This window comes from Diadema antillarum, unplaced genomic scaffold, assembly GCF_040938485.1.
Source record: "Diadema antillarum isolate AM-2024a unplaced genomic scaffold, OU_Dant_1.0 seq00001808_RagTag, whole genome shotgun sequence".
NCBI lineage: Eukaryota > Metazoa > Echinodermata > Echinoidea > Diadematoida > Diadematidae > Diadema > Diadema antillarum.
In genome coordinates this window covers 597,681-620,526 of record NW_027272483.1, presented here as the reverse complement: position 1 = coordinate 620,526, position 22,846 = coordinate 597,681, and the positions used below count along the sequence as shown (strand labels likewise).

At 37.6% G+C, this 22,846-nt stretch overlaps 1 protein-coding gene across 1 annotated transcript; it reads left to right on the top strand.

Moving 5' to 3' along the window:
- Nucleotides 1-227: 227 nt before the first annotated feature.
- Nucleotides 228-21,579, top strand: LOC139712454 (uncharacterized). The gene is made up of 3 exons (XM_071624271.1): nt 228-798; nt 12,743-12,801; nt 20,542-21,579. Exons 1-3 carry the CDS (start codon nt 228-230, stop codon nt 21,577-21,579), a joined length of 1,668 nt encoding a protein of 555 aa, XP_071480372.1.
- The last annotated feature ends 1,267 nt before the right edge of the window (nt 21,580-22,846 follow it).

The following is a 22,846-nucleotide window of genomic DNA, read 5'->3' as shown; positions in this document are numbered from 1 at the left end:
GTTACTAGCCATCCCCTTTAACTTTCCGTTTTGTCTTCTGGCAATACTTGCATGAATTCTTCGTCGTTCATTATATATTGATTACTCCTTCATGAATTCCTTCCTAGCTCCCTTACTTTCTCCTTCACATTTGCCTCAATTTGTTTTTCTCCAGACAAGAGCAACCACCATCTACGAAGGACATTTGATACTCATCTCAGAAAAACAAACATCAAAAGACGAGGAAGATGAGCCGGTTCCACTCTCTCTTCGACACCATCCGTAAGTTCACCTTGACTCCCGACAACGGATGCATTGACAGCCTAGCAAACCTTACCCTGCTGGGCGGGTCGATTCTTTCAATCGTGTGGCTGTGCTTACCTGTCTATTGGGAGCTACTGACATACACCTTCAAAATGATTGAGTATTCCTTCGCTGTCGGAATCTGCCTCAAATTTGGTCGTGCTCTTTACGTTCTTCGGGACATGTGGTCTTCGGATCCTGCGGAAATCCTGTTCGAGTTACCTCTTCTTTTGATGGAGATGTCATACTCCATCCTCGTGAAGATTTCCCTCCTGTCCTTCTTAGCGTTTCGTATTCTAACATCAATTATAAAGAAAGTTACAGCATGTGTCATCTTCATTTTTGACGTCACGACAAGGTTCGCTGGTCGCAACGTACGATCCGCCTCCCAGTGCAGCGAAGATATCGACGACGATCGAATGAGGGAGCAGCAAGAGGATACCACAGACAGGACGATAGTTTATAAGCTCGTTTATAAACCCCAAAATCTAATCCAGACGCCAATACGATCCTCAAGTGAGAGAATGCCCACATATTATCGACCAAGTTTGAGGCAGTTAGGCTACGGTCACAACCCCCAAAATCAGCTTGCTCGGCCAGTATCGACCAGTCGGCGAGTTTTTAGCCAATTTCGGTCGGACAACGACCGGTGATCGACCAATGACCGACCAGGCACCACTGACTTTCAAGGCATCGGTTGGTCGCCGCTGAAGTTTTAACGCTGATGTAAAATTTCAGCGGCGACCAGTTTTCACTCGCTGCTCAAAAAACACTCGGTGTCCGAGCAGCAACCGCCCAGGCACTGATCTAATCGAGCAGTCACCGCCGAGCGATTTAGGAAAAAAATAATAAAAACACAAATGACAAAAGCACAGAAGAAAACCAAGGGAATAGATCGAGTGTCGCCGCCGAGCTGTTTACGTACTAAAATGATTAAAGGACAAGTTCACCTTCATAAACATAAGGATTGAGAAAATGCAACAATATTAGTAGAACACATCAGTGAAAGTTTGAGGAAAATTGCACAATCGATGCAAAAGTTATGAATTTTTTAAATTTTTGTGTTGGAACCGCTGGATGAGGAGACTACTACAGCTTGTGAGTCATATGCGTACAACAGTATAAAGAAAATGTAAAAGAAATTCAACATATTTTCACTTTTTTGGCATAATAAAAGTGCACTTGACTTGCCTCTTTCTAAAGGCAGGGGGAATAATATTACCCATAACATTTGTCGGTAACGAGTCAGGGGAATGTGTACTTTTTTCAAAAGATGGAATTTTGTGAAATTCTCGTTATATTTTCCTTATATTGTTGTACGCATGTGACATCTAAGTTATTCATACACTGTAGTAGTCTTCTCATCCAGCGGGTACTGCACAAAAACTTCAAAAATTCATAACTTTTGAACGGATTGTCTGATTTTCCTCAAACTTTCAATGATGTGTTCTACTAATATTGCTACATTCTCTCAATCCTTATGTTTATGAAGGTGAACTTGTCCTTTAAGATAAATATGACAGAAACACTGAAGGAGACCAAGGACTAAATGGGGGAAGAGAAGACAGGGCAATGTGGAAGAAGCAGGGGGAGGGATAGAGGCAAGGAAACCCCACCAACATCTCAGCATCTCAACATCTCGGCACCCAACATGAGGGACATGGAAGATAGGGACAACCACTTTAGGGCAAAAGAGATGAAAGCTAGCAGTTAGTGTCAATATGTAGACTTAGTATATGGTTTGGTTACCTTATGATTTATTAAAGGCCTATTGAATGAAGAAGTCATGAATGACATGAAATTGGGATATGAAAATATGAAATTAAATAGGAACAGAAAGATACTGTTAAATATAGAAGCAAACAAAGAAATTTTGTAAAATTCTGATCTAATCTATTATTTGTTCCATCTTGGGATTTCCTCCCTCTTGTTTGATTTCCTAATTTCTAATTCTCTTTGGTTTCACATAACTGAGGTTTGGTACTTGAATCGTGGCGAGTGGTTTGTGCGGCACGGAGACGAACGCAACACGCTACCTCCCCCCCCCCCCCCCCCCTCCCCCATTCTGTATCAAATGTCGTGACACCAAATGAGAATAGCGCTGGCTCAATGGGTCAGCGAACACACACTGGTCTTAAATCACCTGACCCAAAATGGCTGTCCGAGCCACGAGAGCTTCCGAAGGGATCCGAATGGACGCACACTCACAGTGCGCATGTGCATGAAGAGAGGCCAAAAGAGGCAAGCGTCTTCTGGCCTCTCTCCTCCAATCACCGCAGCTCGTGGTCACAATGTTTGTGTATGATGCATACACCCACACAAACACACACACACCTGTCTCACTGGCAGCATTGTCCAACACGTTTATGGATAGCTCTGCAGTATGGCATTGCGCAATTACATGCAAAAATTTGGTTCGGAGGAGGAGTTACACAATAACGTACCTTAGGGGTGACGATCGTCAGACTTTAAATCTTTAGCCTCGCATTTTATCTTAATTGACTAATTGATTATCACATCACAAATAACATATATAGGTACATGAAGAAACCCAGGAAGCTCGAAAGAAATTTCCGGCAGAGATTTGCTACTTCTCTGTCATTTATGAGCCAATTTTGATTCTGTTTGCTTTATATGATAGCACTACATGGGAGCTTTGAAACTTCTACACAGAATTTCAGTCGTGACCTTTGACCTTGACCTTTGACCTATATTGTACATTTTGCTACAAAATGCTACTCCTTCGCCATTTCTAACCCGATTTCGATTCCGTTTGCTTTATGTGATGGCACTAGGTGAGGGCTTCAAAACTTCTACACAGAATTTTGACCTTTGACTTCTTTGACCTTTGACCTTGATTTTTTGACCTATATTGTACATTTTGCTACAAAATGCTACTCCTTCGCCATTTCTAACCCGATTTCGATTCCGTTTGCTTTACGTGATGGCACTAGGTGAGGGCTTCAAAACTTCTACACAGAATTTTGACCTTTGACTTCTTTGACCTTTGACCTTGATTTTTGACCTATATTGTACATTTTGCTACGAAATGCTACTCCGCCATTTTTAACCCGATTTCGATTCCGTTTGCTTTATATGATGGCACTAGTTGAGGGCTTCAAAACTTCTACACAGAATTTTGACCTTTGACTTCTTTGACCTTTGACCTTGATTTTTAACTATATTGTGCATTTCGCTACAGAATGCTACTCCTTCGCCATTTCTAACCCGATTTCGATTCCGTTTGCTTTATGTGATAGCACTAGGTGAGGGCTTCAAAACTTCTACACAGAATTTTGACCTTTGTCTTCTTTGACCTTTGACCTTGATTTTTGACCTATATTGTACATTGGCTACAAAATGCTACTCCTTCGCCATTTCTAACCCAATTTCGATTCCATTTGCTTTATGTGATGGCACTAGGTGAGGGCTTCAAAACTTTTACACAGAATTTTGACCTTTGACTTCTTTGACCTTTGACCTTGATTTTTTTACCTATATTGCACATTTTGTTACAAAATGCTACTTCCGGCGGGGACATATGTTACGCACCGCGTAATTTCTACTTTTCCTTGTTTATTTGTACGTGATGTCTGGAGGTCCGCCAGTTTAACGGTAATTTATAGCTCATGCACAGCTTTAAACTGTGCAGTGCAGAGTATAGTTCTTCATTAGATAAATACAAAAATGCAGGCAGTTATCCATGATTAAGGGGGTGTCATCATCACCCTATTGCCTACAAAGTACTGAAAAAGACTTTGATTTATCAAACAGATTAACTTTATGTATTTTGAGCTGTTTCAGTGGTAGCCAAAACAAAGAAATACATCAAAATATCACAATCATTCAAAGTTGTATGATACTGATGACTACTACTGAGTACGTACTAAGACCTATACCACAAGAACATAATTAGAAAACAAGTAGTCAAGCAGAGTTAGGGGGTAGAGGAGGGGGGTAGAGGGGAGGGTAAGGAGAGGTGGAGGGGGGAGAGGGATTTGACAGAATAGATTAACATAAACCAGTGGAGCTTGTATGGGATGAATGACTTCCTATTGACTTGTGTGCATTACATGCATACTCTATAGAAGAGGTCATATTTCTTATTTGACTTTTTAACATCATAAATGTGTTTTTGGTGATAATTGCCCCTACATCATATGAGAAATTGCACATTGAAGGGTTGTAAAGCTTCTCAAAGGGACACTTTTGAAAATGATGCCTTTTGGGGGTTTTTTTTCGAAATAAATCTTGCAGTGTTGATTAGTTCCTCATAAGATAAATACATAAATACAGGCAGTTATCCTTGATTAAGGGGGTGTCATCATCACCCTATTGCTTACAAAGTACTGTAAAAGACTTTGATTTATCAAACAGATTAACTGTACGTATTTTGAGCCATTTCAGTGGTAACCAAAACAAAGAAATCCATTTAAATACCACAATCATTTATTATTATGTTCTTGTGGTATACATCACACACACACATACTCACACGGATAAATAATTCCCCATCGAGACGTGCATTAAAATTCAAAATTCAAACAATTCTGTAAAATAGCTGGGAGAAATTAGGTATTTCATCTTCACTAACCTGGATAAGTGAAATATATCCTTTCATCCATTAAATTTCCAAGGCGGGTTCTGTCGCTAAAACTCTGTCCAAGGGTCCGCAAAGCCAGACTACGAGTTCTTTTCAATCAAAAATAACCTATTTTTGTACATGCATCCAGTGAAATATAGTCACTTCAAATTCCATGAGAAAAGCTTCTATCTTCTAACCAAAATGTAGTTTGTAGAGGAATTAATACTCAAAATCTGCAGCTGTTCTTTTCTTTTTTTGCCAAGCTGCAGTATTGCTTTTTAATTACTTTTTTCTTCATTTATTTTTGGTATCTTTGGTACGATTTTTGGAAGGGGTCTTGGGCATTCAATTTTATTTACAGGTGTTAGTCCTTCACTGTGTATCGTGCAGAATCGTGATATAGAATTGTATTCTATAGGATAGTTTCAATTTTTGTGTTTTTTATCGGGGCCATCTTCATAGTCAAGCTCTGCTTATGAAGATGGTCCCCTGCATTTCCAATTCCATTTGATATCGAATATAAATTCTTTACACCCGGTTTGAACTGTTCCTTATCGTAAAATTTACATTCCATTTGACATTGTTGTATATTTTCCCCTATACGTTTTCTATATCCAATCATGCCCCACAACCTGTATTAATGCGTTGGAACAATTCATATGATTTATGACACATTGTCAAATTTTGTTATGCATTGTAATTAAAAGAAAATACAGAAATAAACTGAACTGAACATGACTTACGTTTTATGTTTCGCTTATCGTGTTCATAGGAATTCCATGGGAGCAATTGTCATGGGATGCAAGTGGTGTGAAATCGTGTTCTTCATCTGTTTCAACTAATCACATATATGCATGCATCCATTTCTTTATTGATACGAACATTTGTACTTTTTTCACCCCTAATTTCTCCTTTACATTTTTCCTAGACATTATTCGTCGACGAATATAATGTCACCATACAATTAGTAATATATTCTTTATTATTACCCATTATATGGTAGTTCTGCCTTGCAAATGGACTGTTTACTTTCGGGGGATACGACATAGATTGCCCTTACTAGAATTGTATTGCCCTAACTTGTCTTCGATTCGGCCAATACATTTCTAGTTCGGGCAATAAATGTCGTATCCCCCTCAAGGCCAGTCCATAATCATATATCATATGTATATATATATATATATATATATATATATATATATATATATATATATATATGTTTCTGAGGAGGTTCCCCTACCTCAACTTCCCAGGCCATTATTACCTTTCCATCTACTTTTCTGTTCTGTCTACCTAATGATCTATAAAACCAAGCTATTCAGGCATAAACAAATTATTGGACAGTCTTGCTTTCTGTCCATCCCCTAGTCATCTCCTTTGTATATATTGTATGTATAATGTGGGTTGACAATGTCATTCTACTGTATAAGGTTTTTTTTTTTCATTCAGTAAAACTTTGATCTCTATTCCCGTATATTTCTATTTTTAGGATTTGCAACAATGGGTTATACCCATGCATTTATCATGACATCATTTGAAATCAGATATTTGAAATAAACAAGTACGCCTAAAACGCTAAATACCAGCACCATGAACAATGTAGCTGGAATATCATGCAAGGCGGAAATAACAAAGACCAAGTGCAATGTCAGTTGAAAACTTGAAAGGTTTATCTGCGCACAAAGGGACAGGCAAGCGTACATTGTCCTGAGCACTGGCCTGTGATAAATGCTTCAGGTGCCTGATAGATCACATGATATGTTCATCAGAAGAATGACTTTACTAACAAAATCACCTTTGTCAGCAAGATATTCCCACATAATACTTAATCTGAAAGTATTGTATATCAAGCAGCCTGCATGCAGACTGCAAAGTAAAGTGTAACATAATAGGCCTTGAACAGGGTGATTTCACACACCTTTTTCAGCTAGCTTACTGTCTTCTTTTCATCTAGCTTAATTCTCCAGATGTAACGGGCAGAAATAATGGTAGCTTTCAAAATCAGAAAAAAAAAAGTTATACATAAACATTTGAACTCTTCCTTTTAAGTCTCCTTCAGTTTATCATTCTTAACCCTTCATATTTCTGGTCTTTCTTCAACATCACCATCTCTTTCCTCGGGGTCATCCCACTAGACTGACACCCACGAGTCATACAACCTACGAGTTCGACATTGAAAACAGGTCCATGAGTCATACAGCTCACGAGTTCTACAGCCAACGAGTTCGACACTAGGCAAATAAAGCCCATGAGACCGACACTAAGTAAAAACAGCCCATGAGTTCGACAGATACAACACGGCGCTTAATGTGTCGGACTCGTTGGCTTTGTTAGCTTAGTGTCGAACTCATGGGCTGTATGACTCGTGAGCTGTATAACTCATGGGCTGTATGACTTGTGGGCTGTATGACTCGTGGGTTGTATGACTCGTGGGTGTCGGTCTCGTGACGTGCACCCCTTCCCTCTACCTTCACATTTAGATGAATATCACTCCGATGATGCATTGTGCTCATTTTGCACATGGCTTTGTTAATTACCTTTTGTAAATTTTACAGAACATTTTTTGTCTACCTGTTATCGTGGAGTCGTGGCCACGAGAACAAAACTCACGAGTCATACAATACAGTCCACGAGTACGACATTGAAAAAGGTCTATGAATTATAAAGCCCATGGGTTTGGCACTAGGCAAATAGGGCCCATCAATTCGTCACTTGGTAAAAAATGAGTTCGATATTACAACCAGAGTAAAATAGTCTGTTGAGTATAAGCTCTCCTCAAATGTTACTGTTATTGAACAATGTATCATTTTGTCTATTCTTTCCTTTTAAAATTTCCGCTCTTCTGTATTTTTTTCTGATATATGTACCCAATTCTTAATTCGCAATATCATTCCATTCACTCCTACATCCTGGAATTCAGTTTGCTTGTGTCCACGATGGCGAGTGTTGCAGTTTCATTTTCTTATTCTTTTTTTTCACCTTTTTTTCTTTTTCTTTTTCTTTCCTTTCTGTTATTCCATTACCTGTCAGTTGACATTGGTTTCTTTGTTTTTGTTTCATATATTTGTTTGTAGTTTCATGAAGTCATTATTCATTCTCTTATGTATTTCTGAGGGTCCCGTATCGTACAAGCTTGGCTTTTTTGTGTGACCCTCCATTTCCATTCCAATCCTTGTAATATGCATACCTTATAAATGCAATTATGTTGTTACTAGTGATCACATGTAATTTGTTAATGTACGTTTTTGAAATTACTACAAATATGTTCTGTTAATGCATTGTATATAATTTTCCCTGTTTATTTAATGGAAATGAAAATAGAGTTGAAATGAATTGAATTGAATTGAATTGAATTGAATTGAATTGAATTGAATTGAATTGAATTGAATTGAATTGAATTGAATTGAATTGAATTGAACCAAAGAGTGCATGCTCTTCTATGCTCTATGATTACAACACGGGGCTTAACTTATCGGTCATGTGGGCGTGCTTGCTTTGTGTCGATTTCATGGGCTCTTTGACTCGTGGTCTGTATGACTCGTGGTTTGTATGACTTTTATGCGCTGTATGACTCGTGGGCTGCATCGATTCATGAGTGTCGGTCTCGTGACGTGCTCCCGTTGACATCAACCGTGCAGTGAAATGCATTCTGACACACTGAAAAGACCAAAGGTCACTTTTAGATATTGAAAATAAAGATAAAATAAATTGATATGGTAAAGTCTAAAAAGTACTGAAAACATTAATATACCAAACAAAAAAGAAATAAGCATGATTTTTATAGTCTGAAAAATCAAAGTAGTATACGTTGTAACAGAATGTACCAAAATGACACTGGCTCTATAAACTTTACAAAACATAATTCGCATCATGAATACAACGAATACTAACAGTAGGCCTACATGTACATGTATCTGAAACACACGTCCCTCAATACACGAAGCGTACCAATTCCTGTTGAAATACTGCAATATCAACAAAGGTTATTACAAAATTTAGATTTACTACATTTTTTTTTTTCACTGTGGTCATGGTGATACATTACATTTGTCAACAGAATTAGGTGCCAATGGAAAGAAGAAGAGTACTTCTTTTTCTCACAACAAACATTGCGCTGTTCATGGTTGACAATATTATGAACAGTAGCTCTCTAAAGTTGGATTACCTCTTTTTGGAACTGCGTGTATTGCGACATTTTTTTTTTTTTTTTGAAAGACATGTGGTTACAGTTGAGTGAACAATTGACAACAAGATATCGTCTTGATGTTTTCCCCACACTGTTAGCACAATTTTGTATTTCTCAACAACTTTCGTAAGGGGATTTCCAATGATGTAAAATACCTTAAACTCGGAGAGAGAAATGGAGTTAGTTAGATGATGCTAACACCTTGTTTAACGTCGGTTGGAATGTGCTGTTGCCCTAAAACCTCTCGAGTCTGCTCGTCCAGTTTTAACAGATCTACGTCTTTTACCTAAAGTACAACTTGTACTTGGATCGCTGTTAACCACTGCAAGAGTAACGAATTGCTACCAAGTCTACTAATAGAATATCAACTGATGTAAGTACAAAGATAGATGTATTCCCATTAATATCATTACGTCCGTTGTAATTCTCTTTAAAGACTTATTTTACTTATTCATCGATTTCTTGTCACATGACAAGATATGATGTTGAATGTTATCATATCCTCTTGAGTAATAAGAAACGTAATCGTACGAAATCGTATGAATTCCGAAATAAAAGACGAATATTGCAGCAAAGAAATAGGTTGAAAGACGCGGTATTAGGATCTGTCAAAATTTTTGTGGAAGGGAAATTTGATACAAATATTTGCAGGTGACGGTGATTCACATATTCAGCCTATCTCGGATCGCATGATTTTACCCCGTTTACTTCGAATTACTTTACTTTCACTCTAAAAGCTGAAAATGGTACTAAATGTGTCGAGTTCAGTCCACTTTTTCATTTGAGGACAGGAATAAAATAAACTTTGGAATAGATGTCGTCAGAATGCTTTTTTAGGTCCTTTTTTTTCATATTTTTTCTACAAAGAAAGACCGTAAAGGCTCTGTCACAAAGCTTTTAGGAAATGCTACCAACGCCGTATAGGAACAATTTTAGACCATCTCGTAAGATCTTCTTATGTAGGTGGTTCGAGCTCCGTTCGTAGACAGTTCGTAATTTCGCATCCATGGTCGATAGTTTTGTCCAAGATTTGTTTTTCCACATTTTATGAAAACCCCTATTCGCAAGGCGGACGTACAATTGACGTAAGAACAATGCAAGATCCACGCAAGATTTTTGTAGATATCGTAGGGTCGCAAGACAATTCTAGAAGTCTCAAATTCTTAAGATGATCGTAAGAACGCCATAAGTTGTTCACAAAGGGCTCCTACGTTATTCGTAAGAAAGCCTTATACGAACGGAGATTTGTATGGCGTTCATGCGAACGACTCAATGATCATAAGACGTTCGTAAGCTGTTCTTAGGGACTACGTACACAATTTGTATAATTGTTGAGTTTTAGGGAGTATAAAGCCACACGCGAGAAGTTCAAATCCTCATTCTGTTCATGGTGTTCGATGAGGAAGCATGTCCTCTAGAAGAGTATATGGGACCAAAAGGGGAGTCTATTTAAGGGAAGAGAGCGAAGGGGAATAAAAGAAAATAGTGAGGTGAGGGAAAACGGAGAGAGAAGGAGGAGGAGAGCTGTATCAACAACTTCTTCATCAAGAAATACTCTACTTGTAGATACAGCTGCAGCTGCACTTGTGGTCTCTTTTTGGCAGTAAGGTCAGTTTGACAGTATCAAACATTCAACAGCCATAGAATATTCGAAAGTATGTTGTTGTTGTTTTAAAGAAAGAAAGAAGAGAGAGATAAAAATGGGGCCCTTTACAAATAATTTGCCCCAGACAGCACTTAACATAAAACTAACATTATAAATTTTAGAGAGATATAAACAAAAATATTAAATACAACAGTACATGGCATCGCTTTTTTTTTGCAACCGGACAAAATAAACACAAATTCGTGAAATCTTTTGCGAATAACTTGATTATGCCGTGAGATGAACGTACGAATATCTTGCGTCAACAGCAACAACAACGACAACAACAACAACAAATCGTAAGATGACCGTATGTATGACGTAATGAAAACTCATGGCGTTCTTGCGAAAACCGTACGAACTCTAAGGCAATTGTATAACCGAAAATTACTTTGTTTTTCAAGAAAGTCTTTAGTTGTTCTTGCGAATTGAACTGTGTTCGTACGAACTTCCCAACAAGGCCGTAAGAAACTGTCCCCCATCTACGAATATCTACCAACTCCTGAATTCGCATTACGAGCAGGGCTTTTCGTACAAACGCAACGTTCATGTGAATCTTTGTGACCGTAGCTGATGAAGACAGCATACTGTAATTCAATTATTACTAGATTTCCTTCTCCGTATTCAAAAGCGTGCAATAAGAATCATAAACCACGCCGGATATTTTGCTCTTACCAATTGTTTTTTCCATCAAAACAGAATTCTGAAAATTTCAGACCTATTTTATTACAATCTCGGAATTTTCATGCATAAACTAACAACTAATGAATTACCATCTGTTTTTATCCACATGTTCAAAAGGAATCGCTCTATCCACTGTTATCCCACTCGCCAGAGTGACGCCTATATATCACCTTCCCCGTACTCGCACTATTTTTGCAAGGAAAGCAATTATATTTACTGGACCCAGATATTGGAATGATCTCCCTCTAGATATCACTTCTTCCTTATCTTTATTCACCTTCAGACGCAAATTAAAACAGTTATTACTTAGTGGATACACACTACCAAGCTTTTAGCAACCTTTTTATGCTCCCAGTCTTTTGTCCTTGTCCGCAGCACCAAGTTATTCAAGTTATTTCATGGTACCGATACATCTTTTAATAATATAGCATTTTTGTTATTTAAACACTGCGAGATTTGTATGCAGTCTGGTTTGTGCGATATCTATGTGGTTCATTAGTTTATTACTCATCGATTTTTTGTACTGGTGTAATTTTAGTTGGTCAAGACAAACATATCCGTTCTCCGTGTAAAATTATATGCCTATGAACTCGGGAAACTACAGTTTTACAAGCTTTAAAGCTTTTATGTAGGCCCTATCATATTTCTTATACTTACTAGTGACATTTTCACACGATATGACCATGTACATTTGTGTCAAGTTTATTTTCTTTTTCTTTTTCTTCTACAATCAAATGTCGTCTAAATGTCTGATACGCGTTTCTAAAGCTCCCTCATGTCATTTTTGTTGCATCAGAATAATCTTTACCGTGTTTATCAATGTCATTGAAAACTATTCCCAGTCACACTGCTATTCAGCGTCGTAATAATATTGCTAATTGTTGAGTAATCATCTATCTCTCTCTCTCTCTCTCTCTCTCTCTCTCTCTCTACTAATTGCTATTCATCTTCTGGCGACACTCACACGGATTCTTCGTCAAAGGTCCTGTTTACCTTTGGGAACAATGATTTCAAAAACTGTCAAGATACAATTGATGTATCACATTTGATGCATATGTGTAGGTTTGTTGTATCACAAAACATCCTTATCAAGATCCTATAGAATATAAGGAGATATCAGTAGTTTTCTCATTAAACAATACTTAAGTTCAACATTGATTATACGGATTTAAATTTTTACAGTGGTTGTTTCTATCCCAAACTCACATTTTAGAACTACTTTAAAGCACTCATGCTGAGTTTTTGTTAAATCTGCAAAATGGTAGATAATGTCTTTAAACCCTTCACAATTTCCATCATGGCGTCATCACTCTCACCTCTAAATATCCCCCTGTTTTGTTATTCTCCATGCATCCTCCAGATAAAGAGCGACTACCATCTCCCACCAACCATCATCACCCACCACCAATCATCTCCAAAGTACGAAATGGCGAGCGAAATGAGCCTGTTCGAATATCTCTTCAACGTCGCCCTGGATCCCGGCGACAGAACTATCAATCCTCTAACATTTAGCATTATCCTGCTGAGCAGTTTTATTCTTCCATTTGTGTGTCTACACTTGCAAGTTGCTTGGCTACAAGTAAAGAATATCGTCGAACCGGTCGTCACAGACAAGAGCTTCATATTGGAGCATGCTCTTTGCACCCTTCGCTCTTGGACTCCTACTATCTTATCACTGTTAGTGTTGTGCATCACGTATCTTCTGTTAAAGATCGCATACCCAGTTCTTTCGTCTCTTCGCCTCCTTTCCCTCTGGGTGATTCGTAAACTAGAATTCATAATAAGCTATAAGTGACATCATGTACCATCTTCATTTTTGAAGACACTACAAGGTTCGCTGGTGGCAACGTACGAGCCACTTACCAACATAATGTAGATGATACGCCGATCGATGGACAGAGGAGCAACTAGTCAAAGAGCTCAGTGGGCTGATCCAGACGCCAAGATAATTCAACAGTACATTGTAGACCATATGTAGTTCGGTGTTCGCGCACCTGTTCACAGAGATCATCCTTTAACTATCATTAACAGACAAAAATATCTACCTGTAATTCCTCTGTCCGGAAAAATGAGCTGATATCAGTTCACATTCAATGCACACCCGCGGCTCGGTTTGAATAGAAATCAACTAGTACTATTGCCGGATGAGATGTTGTTGAGCACTCACTTTTTGAGTATCTCATCACCTCTCTTCTCCCGTCTCTTCTCTAAAGTTCATGCGCTTCAGTCACAATATTGAAAGGAAGCAAACACTTTATCCCTGTAAGGAGCAGATGTTGCACGATTGAATGAACGGATTCTAAAATGCTATGAGGGCTATTAAAAGCATTATACTGACAACTAAGGGGACCCCTGTTCGTAAGACACTCTCATTTCCTCGCGGTAGAACAGCAGGATGAGTGGCAGCCGCCATACGTGATATTGAATCATTTCCTCTCTTCTTTAGATGTTATTTTGTTTTATCGTATTTCCAGATATCTGTACATGTGCGTCCACTTCATTTTTATATTTCACTGTATCACGTGTCCCGTTGTTAATTTGTTGTTATTTTTAAAGAAATTGATCTCTTATTGTTGGTGTTGTTAATGTTGTTGTTCATGTTCCATGGATTTTTACGGAAACAGAGCCCCGAGGAAGACCGGCAGCTAGTCTATTTTAAATATGTATGATTGTATGATATTATTTTATTTAAATACTTGACGTGTGTGTGACTACTTTATATCGTTTTAAAATGTATTTGTCTATTCTATGCTGTTGATATATTTTGTGCTGATCAGGCTACCCTGGACAAAGAATTGCAATAAAAATAAAAATCTGTATGAAAGGAAATTTCATTTGATAATTTCAAATTACAGAGTCTTGACAGTATTGTTTAACGATATTCGCTCACGTACAGGTTTACACTGTGCAAAGTAGAGTAGCTTCTAACCTTCTTGAACAGAGATCAAGATAAAATCGACAGGTGACCGACGAGAAATCGACAGGGCATCGCTCAGTCACCTCTTGAGTTTTACAGCCTGCTCGACATCTGTAAAAAGTGCTGGGCGGCGCCAAAATTTCAGCGGCGACCGAGCAGGCTACAAATCGGTCGGTCGCCGCTCTGAGTTGTGACCGTAGCCTTACAGGTCCCTTCTGAGTGATCGCTCTGTCTCTGAACAAATTATAAACACGCAACAAATCTATTCTGGTCCGAACTAGAGCTGTTATTACTTAGCCTTTACCTGTTCAATTTTACCAGAAATAAACTACCATTATCGTGTGATATTTAATGCACGTAAGGTAATTTCATTTGATAGATTCAAATTACAGTGCTTTTTATTTGTACGTGATGTCTGGAAGTCCGCCAGTTTAACAGTAATAGCTCATGCACAGCTTTAAATTGGGCAGTGCAGAGTGTATTGATGAGTTCTTCATAAGATAGATACATACTAGGTGTTTCAAAAAACATTTCCCACTTTTGATTCTTAATAATTCAAAATTTATATATCAAATAACGCTGTCATTGATATGAGTGATAGCTGAATAGTGTACAATTTGGTTGAAGGTGGTTTAAATATGAAAGCATAAATGAGTTTCATGAAATCCATGATTAATTTCACAGTTAGGTTCCAGATTTTGCTCTATTTTCAACCCTCTGTACAAAATTTCACTTTGCACAGGGGTCAATGGGTGTGTATTGGAGTGTGTGGTTAACACCCTGACAATGGTCCTGAACAATGGCCAGGGTTTGAATGCTCATTATTCATTCATGAGAAATTCCACTATCACAGGTAGTCTTTATTCAGCCTCTGGCAGTATCTGTGTAAAGTCAAACGCCTGTCGATACTGTCGTTGAGTCGCGTCAGTGCTCTTCCTACTTCTGAAACACAAAATTACAATGAACACCTTCTGTTCTATCGTAAATGTGGTGACAGGAAGTAAAGAAAATCAATTAGAGTATACACTTGTGTATATGGAGCCTTAAATAAATCTACTCTGAAACAAATCGCCCAAATGATAAATGCTGCTGAACTTTTTACCAAAAATGATCTCTTTTTATCGAAAAAGCGAAAAATTTGTCAGACTATTTAATTAGTAGACAGTTGTATTAAAATGAGAAACTTTAGATCATTCATGCTATTCATATCCCAAATTTAGTGATATGTCAGAAGCAAAATTTGACAATGATTGCCAGCTGGAATGAAATGTAGTGTTTGCAAGCACTTTTATACCGTGCATGAATTCAGACTAGCAGTGCCCAGGGCAATCCACATGAATTATTGATTAAGCATTCATGTGCCAGGAAGCCCCAGACTGACGCCTAGTCAACAGGTGGTTCAGGCATGTCCATTGTTCAGGGCCATTGTCAGCACACACTCACATACACATCATTGGTTCCTGTGCGAAGTTCAATTTTTGTACAGGGGGTTAAAATTTGACCGAAATCTGAAACCTTACTTCAAAATCAATCTTAGATTTAATGAAACTGATTTATGCTTTCACGTGCAAATTACCTCCAATCAAATTGTACACTATCAAGCTATTACTCATATCAATGACAGTTTTATCGAATGAATAGTTTTTGAAATATTTATGATCAAAAGTGGGAAATGTTTTTTGAAACACCTAGTAGATGCAGACAGTTATCCTTGATAAAGGGGATGTCATCATGACCCTATTGCCTACAAAGTACTGTAAAAGACTTTGATTTATCAAACAGATTAACTTTATGTATTTTGAAGAGTTTCAGTGGTAGCCGAGACAAAGAAATGTACATCAAAATACCACAATCATTTCTTATTATGTTTTTGTGGTATACATCTTAGTATATACTCACTCGGGTAAATACTTCCCTAAAGACACGCGTGTTAAAATTCAGAGTTCAAAAAATTCTGTAAAATAGCTGGGAAAAAAGAGGTATTTTATCTTCACTAACCTGGATAAGTGAGATATACCCTTTCGTCCATTAAATTTCCAAGGCGGGTTCTTTAGCTCAAACTCTGTCCAAGGGTCCGCAAAGCCAGACTACGAGTTCGTTTCACTAAAAAATCACATATTTTCTGTACATGCATCCAATGAAATACACTGTAATTCCATGAGAAAAGCTTCTATCTTCTAACCAAAAGGCAGTTTGTAGAGGAATTCATACTCAATATCTGCAGCTATTCATTTTTTTTAGCCAAACTGCATTATTGATTTTAATTAATTTTTGTCTTCATTCATTTCGTTATCTTTGGTACGATTTTGGGAAGGGGTCTGGGACATTCAATTTTATTTACAGGTGTGAGTCCTTTACTGTATATCGTGCAAAATCGTGATATAGAATTGTATGCTATAGGATAGTTTCAATTTTTGTGTTATTTATCGGGGCCATCCTCATAGTCAAACTCGGCTTATGAAGATGGTCCCCTGCATTCCCAATTTCATTGAATATTGAATATTATATTCTTTACACCCAATTTGAACTGTTCCTTATCGTACAATTTATATCGAATTTGACATTATTGTATATGTTCCCCTATATACGTTTTCTTTATACAAGCATGCCACACAACCTGCATTAATGCGTTTGAACAATTCATACATGTCATATGATTTATGACACATTGTCAAATTTGTTTTACATTGTAATTAAAAGGGAAGTCAAAAATTCTTTTTATGCAGAAATGAGAAAAAACATTCTTTACAAACAATTTGGACTGTTCCTTATTGTACAATTCATATCAAATTTGACATTGTTGTATATTTACCCCAATACGTTTTTCTTTATACAATCATGCTCCACAACCTCTATTAATGAGTGGAAACATTTCATATGATTTATGACACATTGTCAAATTTTGTTATACATTGTAATTAAAAGGGAATGCAGAAATAAACTTAACTGAATATGACTTACGTTTTATATTTCGCTTATCGTGTTTAAAGGAATTTCATTGGAACAATATTGTCATGGATTGCAATTGGTGTGAAATCGTGCTCTTCATCTGTTTTAACTAATCACATAATATATGCACGCACCCATTTCTTTATTGACAAAGTGATTGATACGATTATTTGTATTTTGTATCACCCCTAATTTCACCATTAATTTTTTTTAGACATTATTCATCGACGAATATAATGTCACCATACGAGTTGTGATATATTCTTTATTATTACCCATATAAGGTAGTTTTGCCGGGCAAATAGACTGTTTACTTTCGGGGGATACGACATAGATTCACCTCACTAGAATTGTATTGCCCTCGTCTTCGACTCGGGCAATAGATGTCGTATCCCCCTCAAGGCCAGTCCATAATTAGATGATCCGAGTATTTATATATATATATATATATATATATATATATATATATATATATAGCAATAATAATGTCACAATAGAGGAATGCATTAAATGCCAATAGCCTTCATTTTAATCAAAAATCCGAATATTCGGGGGTCCTCCCCCTTCGTCAGGGATGACAGTGCGAATGAATTTTCACAGTGAAAATTCATTCGCACTGTCATCCCTGACGAAGGGGGAGGACCCCCGAATATTCGGATTTTTGATTAAAATGAAGGCTATTGGCATTTAATGCATTCCTCTATTGTGACATTATTATTACTATTTCTGGTACTGTACTGCCAATACGCGGAGCAACTAATATATATATATATATATATATATATATATATATATATATATTACACCTTGGCAAGCACTTCAACAGAACGCTTGTAATTCACTTACATGTAATTTCTTTGTTGTAAGAATGGGAATTTTGCATAATCTTAGGCAATTTCGTTCTTTATGCGTAATGAACTGTTGTTATTTGGTGACATATTTGTGGTGCAATAATGGACGAGTATTGTCCGCCATGTATAATTGGAAGTGTTATAGCGATTACATCGCTGTGAATATGTAAAACCATAAATAACTGAATACACACACACTGTGCACACCTACATACATTATAAACATACACAATATACACACACACACACTCACACACACATACACACATGCCCACAGACACACCTCTTAAGCGTCTCAACACATGTACGAGATGCAGTAAGAGGTTGTTTTCTCGTAGTAAGAATGGGAATCTTATATATTTCAAATCATTTTGCTTTATACATGCAAGGAAGCGTTTCTGTGGTTGTATTCATAGTACAGTAATAGACAGTTTTGTAATGTTTTGAGTATGCATGTTCTTTGATTACAAGTAAAACGCTCAAAATTATAGCACGTTTGAATACACACACGGTAAAAGCACACACACACATAACCGTATACACATTATACACACACAAGTCGGACACATCCCTTTTGCACCTCAGCAGGTGTTCGAAATGCACCAAGACTACGGAGGCATTTTACTCTTAGCAAAGAATTTTATGATTATGTTATCATATTTGCAGTACGGGTATCAGACAGTTTTGTGATATTTATATGTAACCATCATGTCTTTTATGTATAATTTATTGTGAGCAATTCAGCAATCTCATTGCTGCAAATCACGATTTCAATGAACAATGAATAATGATAACAATAAATAAGCATGATTTTAAAGTCTGAAAATTCAAAGTTTACACATTGTAATATAATGTACCTAAAATGACACTGGGTCTGCAAGCTTAACAATACATATCATTTCACATCATCATGAAGACGAATACAATATACGAATAATAGTATCTGTAACACACATCCCTACAAAAGAGTACCACTGCCTGTTTAAGTACAGCAACATCTCAGATCTCTGACACAAAAACTTTTGCATAATTTAGATTTAGATAGAAAGATGTCATTTTATTATTTGTCAAAACATATTTCTAGAAGTACACCCTATGTAGCAAAGTCTAATAAGTTAAGGTTGAGTTCTTGCTATTGAATTAACCTGCGATTTCCATTACGAATATCTTAAAGTATGATAGGGTGGTGGAGAACGCTTAATACACACACACACACACACACACACACACACACACACACAATAGTCATGAAATATGCATGAGGGGAATCCCCCAATTACTATTTTTTAACGTTATTCGTTTACCCACTAGCCAAAAAAAAAATCCCACTCAAAACAAAAAATAAAAATACGAACAGTATTCACCCATGCAGCTAACCGGAAAGGGGTAAACTAACTGATCCCAGATTATTGAAGTTCAACGGCGCGTGCCTCGTACAATAGTAAAATTTTCTTCAACACCCACACAGCTCACAGTCAAAAGGATTTTGGGCGTGTTTACTCATCGGTCGCTTTTCACTTCATCCGCACATAAACACGATAATGATATTTACTTGATACTTCACGAGGTTATGCTAGCCATGATATTGTTATGATATTGCACCACCTGTCGAAATGGACGGTATCATCACAGACGGTCGTACAAAAAAAAAAAAATCCAATTTTAGAGGGCTACAATTTCATAATCATCAACTATGGAGATCGTCATGTTGTTTGTGAGGAAAGGAAAGTTTTTCTTCTTTGCATTGGAACTTATAGTTTTGTAGACAAATGTCATGCATGGCTGAGCACACTATCTTTAATAGTCAATGAAAGCGGTCAATTAAACATGTCAGCCTGCGCGAATGCAGGCATACGATAGGGTTTCCTCTTAACTTTTGTGGTCCAAAACCTTCAACATGGCCACCTGTCGGATAACCTGATGGTCACTCTTAAAAGGCCAACCCACACAATCCATTTTTCTCTACATAAGTATTCAAAAAATGGTCTAACAATGCTTGCTATTATATAAAAAATTTAAAATGATTCTAAAAGCCTCAAAATCCTTAAGATGATCGTAAGATTAATGCCTTCAATTGTTCACACAGGCCTCTTAAGGCGTTAGTATAAAGAAAGCCATATGAACGGACATTCGTAAGGCGACCATACGAGCGACTCATAGCGTTCATATAAGACGTTCGTCAGCCTGCTCGTAAGGAGTACGTACACAATTCGTACAATAAAAGTTGAGTTTTAGGGAGTACAAAGCCACACGAATGTGTTTAAATCCTCAGTCTGCTCATGGTGTTTGAAGAGGAAGCATTTCCTGAAGAAGAAATATAAGACCAAAAGGAAGCCTATCAAAGGGAAGAGAGCGAAGAGGAAGACTGACTAAACTGACTAAATTTCACTTATTTTGGATATCCTCCTGTTTTATGTGAATCACACAACTTCACCAAACGAGGGATTAATAACTACTGTGCAAGATGGAACCACTGAAGTCTGCTCGTCCACAGCGGGTGGCCGCCACCAAGCCGAAAAACTATGGTCCTGCATCGAGAAAAATCACTACCCAGGTACATTCAAAAAGCCCGCCAAATCCCAACGCGAAGGTTGCCAGCCCCACGCCACTGACTCCGGCCGCCGTGCAGCGAGAGTCATTAGGCTAGACGGTCAGGCAACAACCAGCGATGCGGAATCAGTGGAACTAGTACCTGATGACGTCACAAATATGGCCGCCGGATCCACATCGGTAGATGAAGAGAACACGCAACACGCCGTTCCCCACGAGAAGGAAGGCAATGCCATGGCCTCAACACCTACCCATATCCTTACACCAGGATACTTGGATATATACTTCAAGCAGGCAACAGATCGTTTCCACTCTATGATCCAGAAAGCAGTGGACCAATGTCTTGAGAAGCTGACCACATTGGAATCCAGTGTTGATGCCTCCATACAATTCGAAAGGAAGCGTGTCGACGCTATTGAGGAAAATCAAAAGTTGATGGAAAGCAAAATGAAAATGATGGAAAAGGAAGTCGCCGAGCTCCGTTCTGAGGTAATGAAAAATAAAATTGCGGCGAACAAAAGCGAAAGAATCTCCAGGCGGAACAACGTTCGCATCGTTGGAGTCCCGGAACCACCACAGGACCAGAGGGAAGATTGCGTTGAAGCTGTTGAAGGCTTACTTCGATCCAAGTTCGAGATGGAAACGAAACTGGAACGAGCCCGTCGTGATGGTCGTAAGGTTGAAGGCCGTCCAAGGCACATCCTAGTTAGATTTCTCTCATATCGAGAAAAGGTAGATGTGATGCGTCGTGCCCGGGAGGCCTTAAAGGATGAGCGATGCTTCGTCGTCGACGACCTCACCCAGAGTGACCTGGAGGAAAAACGAAAATGGAGGGATCAAGTCCAAGAAATGTACAAAAAAGGGACCAAACTGAGTTTTTATGCCGGGAAATGGCGCCAACATGGAGGCATTCCCTTCAACTTCAAGTGAGTAGTTAAACATCTTCCCTCATTCATTCACTCCCTGATCATCGAGTGAACATGGTCAGTGGAAATTTATGACATTATTTACTGTTTGACATAATACATATACAGATTGATTTGTTTGATATATACAGATTGATAATATTTGTAGTAAACTCTTTATTGAAACCTAATAATGCATCAGTTTCAAACTGTAATTGATACATTTACTTGTGACATTTATATATGCCTATACTACGATGCAATTTCGTGATATAAGACCGAAGACTGAAAACAATCGTAATTATTATTTAAATATGCATTTATATAAGACAACTAACACACCGTACAATTTCACTACGATAAAAAAGCTCAACATGTGTATAGATCATTGTGTATAGTTACCAAAATGCTGTAATGACCTTAAATTAGATCGTACTGCATGATCTGGTCAATTGATGTGATAAACTTTACCTTAATAGACAATGATATTATTGTAAAGGATGCCATTGTCCTGCCCAATAGGACCCATTTTGTCAAAACATGCATACTGCTTTTTCTGTTATTGTGGCAGAACTCCCTGTAACTCTTGTAGATTACTGTATGATTATGCCTGTACTCAATACTGTTAAAAAGCGAGGTATACACTCAAAATTGCCGTATACATTAATTTATTGACCTCCCCAACACAGTATGACGTTGTAATCATGCTGATACATCTGCAATATATAAACACAAACAAATCTTACTGTGTTCACCAGCAATGTACCAATATAATACAAATCTTATTGTGTATATTATTATATAGATACATTATGCACTTATATCTTGGAATGCCATTAAAATGACATAGCCAAAGGGAGTACAGTATACCAACGAAATACGCAGAAAATCATGTACAACGAACAACGTTTTATATCATTTGTTGCATGTTTGAGCACAAATCCACGACGAATGTCTTTATTATGTGGAAGAGCTTTCTTTTATCGTTGCTTTGTCTCCCCCCCCCCCCCATGAAACAAGTCAAAGTCAAAGGGGCAAAACCAAAATTAACACATTTCTTTTCTTTTTCTTAAAGAGGTCTTCGTGGATTTACGCCCACCACATCATTCCATTTGGATTTAATGAAATATAATTTTATTATTGTCATATTACTACTTAGAATGCATGAACTTTGCACAAAGTTTCTCTCCGTTAGTGCACATTCGTTGGCAGGGGTTGAGCAGCATGACTCAGTAATAGCAACTGAGATATTCTTTTTTTTAATCTTCGCGCACGGTCGAAGCCGTGAAAAT

What these genes read in the sequence shown, in the direction of transcription:
- LOC139712454 (XM_071624271.1), top strand. Translation starts at nt 228, where the DNA reads ATGAGCCGGTTCCACTCTCTCTTCGACACCATCCGTAAGTTCACCTTG. An exon ending in GACGCCAATACGATCCTCAA is followed by an intron (nt 799 to 12,742) that starts GTGAGAGAATGC and finishes TGCATCCTCCAG; the next exon opens with ATAAAGAGCGACTACCATCT. An exon ending in CACCACCAATCATCTCCAAA is followed by an intron (nt 12,802 to 20,541) that starts GTACGAAATGGC and finishes TCACCAAACGAG; the next exon opens with GGATTAATAACTACTGTGCA.